The sequence below is a fragment of the Chiloscyllium plagiosum genome, chromosome 24, assembly GCF_004010195.1.
Source record: "Chiloscyllium plagiosum isolate BGI_BamShark_2017 chromosome 24, ASM401019v2, whole genome shotgun sequence".
Lineage (NCBI taxonomy): Eukaryota > Metazoa > Chordata > Chondrichthyes > Orectolobiformes > Hemiscylliidae > Chiloscyllium > Chiloscyllium plagiosum.
The window spans coordinates 31,970,251-31,979,006 of record NC_057733.1 but is presented as its reverse complement, the minus strand read 5'-3'; the positions used below and the strand labels follow the sequence as shown (position 1 = coordinate 31,979,006).

General features: G+C 42.9%; 1 protein-coding gene across 6 annotated transcripts in view; it reads left to right on the top strand.

Moving 5' to 3' along the window:
- kif19 (kinesin family member 19) overlaps positions 1–8,756 on the top strand; it is a 230,757-nt gene that overhangs the window by 186,564 nt on the left and 35,437 nt on the right. For all 6 annotated transcript variants that reach the window (XM_043714732.1, XM_043714731.1, XM_043714729.1 and 3 more), the window contains 2 exons: positions 7,091–7,265; positions 8,167–8,365. In XM_043714732.1, coding sequence (XP_043570667.1) covers positions 7,091–7,265; positions 8,167–8,365 — 374 coding nt within the window. The remainder of the gene's footprint in view (positions 1–7,090; positions 7,266–8,166; positions 8,366–8,756) is intronic.

The following is an 8,756-nucleotide window of genomic DNA, read 5'->3' as shown; positions in this document are numbered from 1 at the left end:
GGAAGATGAGGCGCTCTTCCTCCAACCATCGTGTTGCTATGGTCTGGCGATGGTCTCCTCCATCGCCAGAAAGGTCCTTGGACTCCTCCATCACCAGACCATAGCAAGGTCCTTGGACTGCTCCATCGCCAGACCATAGCAACACGACAGTTGGAGGAAGAACACCGCATCGACAAGGGATGAACTCAGATTTCTCCAGTTTCCTCATTTCCCCTCCCCCATCTTGTCTCAGTCAAATCCCTCGAACTCAGCACCGCCTTCCTAACCTGCAATCTTCTTCCTGACCTCTCCGCGCCCACCCCCATTCCGGCCTATCACCCTCACCTTGACCTCCTTCCAACTATCGCATTTCCAACGCCCCTCCCCCAAGTCCCTCCTCTCTACCTTTTATCTTAGCCTGCTGTACACACTTTCCTCATTCCTGAAGAAGGGCTCATGCCCGAAACGTCGATTCTCCTGCTCCTTGGATGCTGCCTGACCTGCTGTGCTTTTCCAGCAACACATTTTCAGTATCTTCTGTTGCACAGGAATAGGTACTGATCCCAATCTCCTGCTATTTTTTAATCACCATCTGCGCTTGCTTGAGAGCTAATGGGGATATGAGAACATGGGAATCTGTGGGTTATGAGCTGACTAAATTTTCAACATAGTATTAGCCTGCATATAACCATAGCTTAGTTCCCCCTTCCTTTACAGTCCATTCAAATAACGCTTCAGGTTCTATATGCTTTAAAAAATCAGGAAAGGGAAAATTGATGGGGCAAAGCAGCTGTAATCTTACATTTGACTGGCAAGGCCCAGCAGTAAACATTCCACAATCCAAAGATATGGAGGTCAGGTGAATTGCCCATGCTAAATTGCTCATAGTGTTAGGTGCATTAATCAGGGGTAAATGTAGGGTTGGGGAATAGGTCTGGCTGGGTTACTCCTCGGAGGGTTGGTGTGGACTTGTTGGGCTGGAGGACGTGTTATCATACTGTAGGGAATCTAATCTAATCTAATTTCTGATAATGGGATGCTTAACTGCAATTGGTCCAGAGTATGGAATATAACTTCTAATAGTCCATGGGCCTATTCTACCCCGCAACCTTGGATGACATTGACTAATGATTTTACGGCTTATCGTGCCACTTACTTTATATGCAGCACCAAAGCATACCCTTGCCTTCCTACCAGTTGGATAGGATCCTGCTATCTGGGTTATGTTGCACCCTACATGCATCACCTGACCTCTCTTAAGCAGTACCATCCACAAGCCAAAAGGGCCATTACCAGAACAGACCAGTTCTTCATGAAGACCTTTCCACTGTATGGAACAGCTAGGGCAGCCAATGAATTGATTTACATGGCCCCATTGTTGGAACACCTGGCAAATGAGACAGCTTCAGAATCCAGGGCAACTGGACAAGCACTGGTTGAGGTCTCAGCTAAGCTGGTGGCTCTCCAAACTATGACATTGCAGAATCGACTGGTTTTGGATTATCTGCTAGCCTCGCAGAGAGGAATGTGCACTGTTGTAGGTCAGGAGTGCTGTACTTACATTCTAGATGCCTCTGAGAATATCACCAACCTGGCTGTCCATATTAAGCAACATGCTGATCAAATACAAAAGACTGGCAAGGAAATTCCATGATTATAACCCATTGGGCTGGTTGGGTCATGGAATATTTGATTGGATCTTTCAGGCCTTTTAACTGATATTACTATTGCTAGTGGGAATAGAATTGCTTGTTTGCTTCTGCCAATGTATTGTTAATCAAATTGTTAATATACCTGGTATGACAAAAAGAGGGAATGTGGAACAGATAGTTACATAATGGGAAAACTGGCCAACCCCTAGTTGTAACACAACACAAGTTAAGACTAAACCAAAGGTCAAAGCAATGCTAACCTCAGCAGGTCTTGCATTAGGCTAAGTCCATATCAATTCTTAAACCTTGGTAGACATCAGCACTGCTTGAGTCGGCTGGCTCTACATAAATTCTGGGATACTGACTAAGCCCAAATAAAGATATTCCACAGAATCCTCTGAGCCCCAGCAAGGATGAGATTATGAGATGACATATGTGGCACAACGTTTTGGGAAGTCACCATGATAAACCTCGGAAGTAATAACACAGATCATAATTCAATGTACCGGTCTAATGGATGGCTAATCTCTAGTGATAGTTATTGATAGCTGTTGATAAGTTTTAAGTATAAAAGATTCCTGCTTTTCTCTCTGTAAAAGCGAACTTGTGAGAGAGACTCAGAGCTGTAATCAACTCTATCTGTTTTCCAAGATCAGCCACTCTGCATGCAGCTTCCTTGTTAATAAAGACCGATTGTTTTGTCATACCAAGTTTTGTTGAACTTTTGTTGAGTTTGTTTGTCTCTCACAGTCTCACTGTTCCATTGCTATTTTTAATCCATTTCTACAAAAGGTCTTTGTTTTCCTTGTGGGGTCAAGCAAAAGTTGCTGCCTGGCTCTACAAGAATTTTATTCTCAAGTACCAAAGTGCCCAACAAGCCAATTAGGAGCACAACAGGCCATTCGGCCCCTTGAGCCTACTCCGCCATCTAATAAGACCATAGCTGATCTGATTCTGGCCTCAACTGATCATTCCCACCAACCACCTGATAAGGTTTGACTCCCTTGTTGGGCAAGACTATGTCTACCTTCTCCTTAGAAAACATTTAACGTCTCTGCCTCCACCACTCTCACAGGAGCAAGTTCCAAAGCACGAGGACAGCTTGAGTGAAAACATTTTTCCTTATCTCTGGCTTAAATAGCAGACTGTGTTTTGAAACTGTGTCCCTAATTCAAGATTCTCCTGTAAAGGGAAACTCACCAACCTCACTGTCAAATGCATCGATAAGATCAATTCTTATTCCCATAAACACCCATGGACACAGACTCAATCTGTCCAAACTTTCTCATTTAACCTGGGTGGCATGGACTGGTGATATTAATTCCTTTGCTATTCCTGGGGGAAAGGAATATCCCATTTCTGCATCTGTCTGTCCACCAGGATCTACACATCCCTGACCACAAAGAGTGGTGTCAATTTTCCCTTCTGTACTATGTCTGGGGCAAAGTGAGGAAGCTTACAGGGGAACCCTGGAATAATAATGTTTGACTGATTGAGCAATAGCCTTTTAAAGAGGGTGATGCCAGTAACTTCTGGGAAGGACAGGTCATAAGTTTTGTCTAGAAATGAGTGAAAGGGGTTCCCTTGGGACAGGGTGGGTACTTAATGAGGTGAGTTTGGTAATTCATGGTGTGATCTCGTTAAGCTTCGCAGAGAGAACCCTTCCATGAAACTTGATAAAACTATCACTTAGCCAAAGAAACATGATTCACCCTCGAGTACATTACCTTCTGTGTTTCTGTTGACATCTGGGGTATTTGAAATTAACAGAAGCAGAATTAGAAGAATTCAACAACAATCTCAATAATCATCAGTGCTCCGCTAAACTTAAAGCTTCGACATAAAAGGGAAGGATTGACTTCCTAAAAGCCACAATATTCATATTGGGAAAACTCATAGGTTAACAAGAAACCTGAAATACAGCTATTTGGAAAACACATTTTCTGCAAACTGGTGAGGCCGTAGCTAATCCGTTCCATATTTGTCTCTATCATAGTCACTGTACCACAAGGATATGAGATGTGATAATACATAAATGCAAATCTTTATGAAATAAAACTGTTAGGGATTAAATTATCCACTATAGCATCCACTATTCCTTTGCTGGAACAATTAAAACTGCTAACCACACTTTTCAGCCAATCATTCCCCTTTTTAGCCCCTTTCTACCATTTGCAATCTCTCCCATCCTTTGTTTCTCTTTGTAGCACCTCTTCCACTTTGTAGGTCTTCTCCACCCACTTCACCCCTTATAGCTCCACCCTTTGCAGTCTTACTTGCCCACCCCACAACTCACCAGAGTCCTGACCCCTGTCCCTGGGCCCTGGCCTCACCGCCCTCGGGTTCCACTACCTTCAGCCTCAGAAACCTCAATTCCTCAAGTCTTACTTCTCTGGCCTGCAAGCCTTGCTTACTGCTGCTATTCGTCACTTCGCTGCTCCTTTTCATAGTGTGTTTTGAGGAAGGTCATTGAACTCGACATGTTTACTCTGATTTCTCTCCACAGGTGCTCCGAGACCTGATGAGCTTTTCCAGCCATTTCTTGTTTTTGTATCTGATTTTATGTGTCTGGCTTTATTTCTCTGATATCAAAATTTCTTCCTCCTAATTGACCTTGATTAAAGTCATCCATAATTATTGTCATTTCTTTATTGCAATTCATCACATATTTCTTTTCATACACCTTTTCAACCAGTGTGATAACTGTTGAAAGTCTATATACCACTCACTAAGCAAATCTTAGTTTTTCCAGTTCTCTGTCACACCGAATCTATGTCTTGATCTTCAAAGCTAAAATAATCTCTCTCTATGGTACAATTGCCATCATTAATTAACATTAATTATTAACTAATTACCATTAGTTACACCTCTACCTTTTCCTAGCTTTGCATCCTTCATAAATGTTATGTGCACAGACAGGTCCCAGACTTTGTCTGTTGACAGTTTTGTCTCTACTGAGATTATATATCTTTATTTCAGTCTCTGCTATCAGTTCACATATTTTGTTCCAAATACAAGGCTTTAGTTCTGTTTGTACTATTTTTATAACTTCCAAGCCTGGTTGGTGTACCAGTGGGCCAATAGACCAAAGTCAAAAAGTGTGGTACTGGAAAAGCACAGCTGGTCAGGCAGCATTCAAGAGCAGGAGAATTGATGTTTTGACAGGTAGGACAGTTCAAGGGGGCGGTGCAGAGTTGGAGGGTTGGATCTGGGATAAGGTGGGGGGGAAGGGAGTTCAGGAAACTGGTGAAATCGACATTGATCCCGTGTTGTTGGAGGGTCCCAAGGTGGAAGATGAGGTGTTCTTCCTCCAAGCATCAGGTGGCTCCAATTTGGCAGTGGAGGAGGTCCAGGACTTGTTGGGAGAGTTGGAGGGGGGGAATTGAAGTGTTCGGCCAAACAGCAGCGGGGTTGATTGGTGCATGTGTCCCGGAGATTTCTTTGATAGTTTCCGCAAGTTGGCGTCCTGTCTCCCCAATATAGAGGAGACCACATTGTCAGCAACTTAGAGGTGCAGGAAAATCTCTGTCAGATGTGGAACGATCCTCTAGGGCCTTTGATTGAGGTGAAGGGGGAGGTGCGGGTGCAGGTTTTACACCCCTTGCAGTGGCAGTGGAAGATGCCGGGAGTTGAAGGTGAGTTGGTGGGGGGCGTGGACTTAACAAGAGGAGGGAATGGTTTTTGTGGAATGTTGAAAGGGGTGGGAGGGAAATATATCACTGGTGGTGGGGTCTGACTGAAGGTGGCAGAAAAGGCAGAGGATGATGCATTGTATAAGAGGTTGGTGGGGTGGAAGATGAGAACTGGGGATTCTGAAGTTGTTGCGATTGGAGGGGTGGCATTCAAGGGTGGAGGTGCAGGAAGTGGAAAAAATGCGCTGGAGGGCATTGTTGACCACATGGGATGGGAAATTGTGGTCCTTGAAGTAGGAGGCCATCTGGGATGTTCTGGGTCATGCTGGGAGCTGATGTCACAGACTCGGAGGAATTGGGAGTAAGGGATAGCGTTTTTAGGACAGAACCCCCAGGTCTTAACCTTCCACCGCACCAACCTCCAGATACAATGCATCATCCTATGCCATTTCTGCCACTTACAGTCAGACCCCACCATCAGAGTTATATTTCCCTCCCTATCCCTTTCAATATTCCAGAAACCATTCCCTCCACGACTCCCTTATTAGGTCCACATCCCCCACCAACACACTTTCCACTCCCGCACCTTCCCTTGTCACCGCAAGAGGTGTAGAACCTGCACCCACACCTCCCCCCTCACCTCCATCCAAGATCCCAAAGGATCCTTCCACATTCGATGGAGATTTTTCTGCACTACCAAGCACCTCATCTACTGTGTCCATTGCTCTCAATGTGGTCTCCTCTACATTGAGGAGACAGAACGCCAACTTGCAGAATGTTTCAGAGAACAACTCCGGGACACATGCACAAATCAACCCCACTGCCCTGTGGCCGAACATTTCAATTCCCTCTCCCATTCCACCAAGGACATGCAAGTCCTGGGCCTTCTCCACCACCAAGTTCTAACCACCCGACGCATAGAAACAAAACGCCTCATCTTTGGTCTTGGGACCTTCCAACCACCCAGGATCAATGTCGATTTCACCAGTTTCTTGATCTAACCTCCCACTATCTTATCCCAGATCCAGCCCTCCAACCTGGCACCGCCTACATGTCCTACCTGTCCATCTTCCTTCCCACCTATCTGCTCCACCCTCCACTCCGATCTATCACCATGACATTCTACCTTCATCTACCTATCGCATTTCCAGCTACCTTATCCCCAGCCCCACATCCCTCCCATTTATCTCTCAGCCTCCTTGGGTCCCCCACCGACATTCCTGGTGAAGAGCTTATGCCAAAACATTGACTCTCCTGTTCCTCGGATGTTGCTTTTCCAGCACCACACTTTTTGACTACAGTCCTCACTTTCTCCCTGAGACCACAGAGCAGCCACTAAGCAGACTTATCAGGCCTATGGTCAGGGTTTCAGTGTGAGTCAGTGACCCATGAAATATTAACTGCCAGTTACCTGCAAGTAAGCTGGCTTAAAATCACCTGTATGGATATAAATTGAATGGTCAAATGAGATTCAAAGCACAAGCACATTTTTAACCATCTGAAAGTTTGAGTGTAATCACAATATATTATCCAGATGTTCCAAAGCTTTTATCTTCACTGGATAATTTTCTGCCACATATGGTATTTTTCTTCTCTGTTTTCCGTGATTCCATTCTGAGATGATGTAATCCATATTTATCTTAGTTTGTAGGATTGTGCACCAGGAGCAGGCAAATTACTTTGAACCGATGATACAAGCCTCTGTAGTATAGTTTATAGAGTTTGACTAAAATGGGGATTGGAAGCCTTGAAGTCTTGAGAAGTGGTGCTTTTGCATGCTGTGTCATGTGAAGGAAACTGTTAATTTTATTAATTTTGTTCTTTTAGCTGAAGTACAACTACATTCCTCTCGATATGACAGACGGGAGATGGAAAGGCTTCGTGAACATCTAATTACTGCCTTTCGAGAACAGATGGACATCCGGCGTAATCTGCTGGAGCTGGACAGCAACAACATGCAAATTCAAGTTGACACATCCAGGCACTTACTAACTATCGCAGAGTTAGTATAGTTCATATTTCCCCCAGTACTCACTGGGAACATTGGTTCCTGCCAGTTTGCACAAGGCTGAATATCTAAGGAGGAATAAAAAAGTAGAATCAGCAGAGAAGATGATAAATCTCTCAAGATTTTTGTTTCATGCAACCGGTCATAGAGACAAGACACAATTTGTATTACCTTAAAGCCTTTAAAGAGATCAACAGAAGTAATACAACATTAATTAACTCCATAACCTTTGTCATTTGTAGACCATTGTTGCTCAACTACTGATCATGTGTGACATTAATAACTTGCAGAGCTAATGAAACATGAGTAAATCTTCTACTGCAGTCAATTATATTGTAGTTTCATGACTAATAAGATTATTACATGCTGCATCTTTCAAGTTGTAATATTGTTCATGGATTTGATGCATCAGCAAGCAAAGTTCATCAACCAATTTGCAATTTGCATTGAAAAACACCCCTTCTCCTCTGTGTTTTCTATCCAGCGACTCCTGCCAGGAGCTTAACATATGAATGTTGGTTTCTGTTTTGATGCTTGCAATAGTGAATAGTCATTCATTGTCTCAATGCATACATAAATAGTTACTCAGCAGCCAAAGTACCAGAGAACAACTTGCACCTATGGAACTAAAATCTTGCAAAGAAAGGGTGATAGCATAACACAGATTGCAGTTAGTACTACTTATAAATTATTGATATGTGGAACCTAAAAGGTCAATGGGTGCACAAGATAAGACAGAAATGTAATAATAGCCTAAAAATAATATTTGCTGTTTCCTATTTCAACAATGGCAATACAGAAAAAGTCAGTTGATGGAACAATGTTGGCCAAAACTGGTTATTTGGTGGTGAACTAATTAAAGTGTGAAGTAAAAGTCATCTAATTGTTCCTGCAGCTGGGTACAGGAAAAGGCTCGACGAGCCAAAAAATGGAGGGAAGAATACCAAAAGGAGATCTACAGCAGGGAGGATAGTGAGAAAGATTCAGACACTGGAGATGATCAGTCTGATGTTATGGAACCAGCTGAGGTCGCTGTGGCTCGGGAAAATATTGCTGCACTCGTGGCTGAGCAGAAGAAATTAAAATGGCAGAAGGTAACCAACTCAACAGCTGTTGTATAAATACTGTTTATTATAAAATAACTCTTGAATTTCCAGGAAGTAATATGGTTGTTTAATTTTGATTTAACTTTGAACGCCTTGAAACAGTGATTTGAATTTGAAATAGTTTTTGCACTTTCTTATGTGGTTGCAGAAATTTAATGGTGTATATTAGCTGTGATGTCGATTATAAAAAAAAACTTTAATACTATTTTCATCATTCGGTTGAAATATATTGTGTAATGAATTGCAGATTGTCACTTACTTTACAGAAATGCATCTATTTATGGATTGAGCCCAGTGGCTTTCATTGGTAGCTTAGTTCACTAGTCTGTAATAGTTTATTTGAAGAAGTTCTGTATTTGTTGCTTTATTTTGATTATTT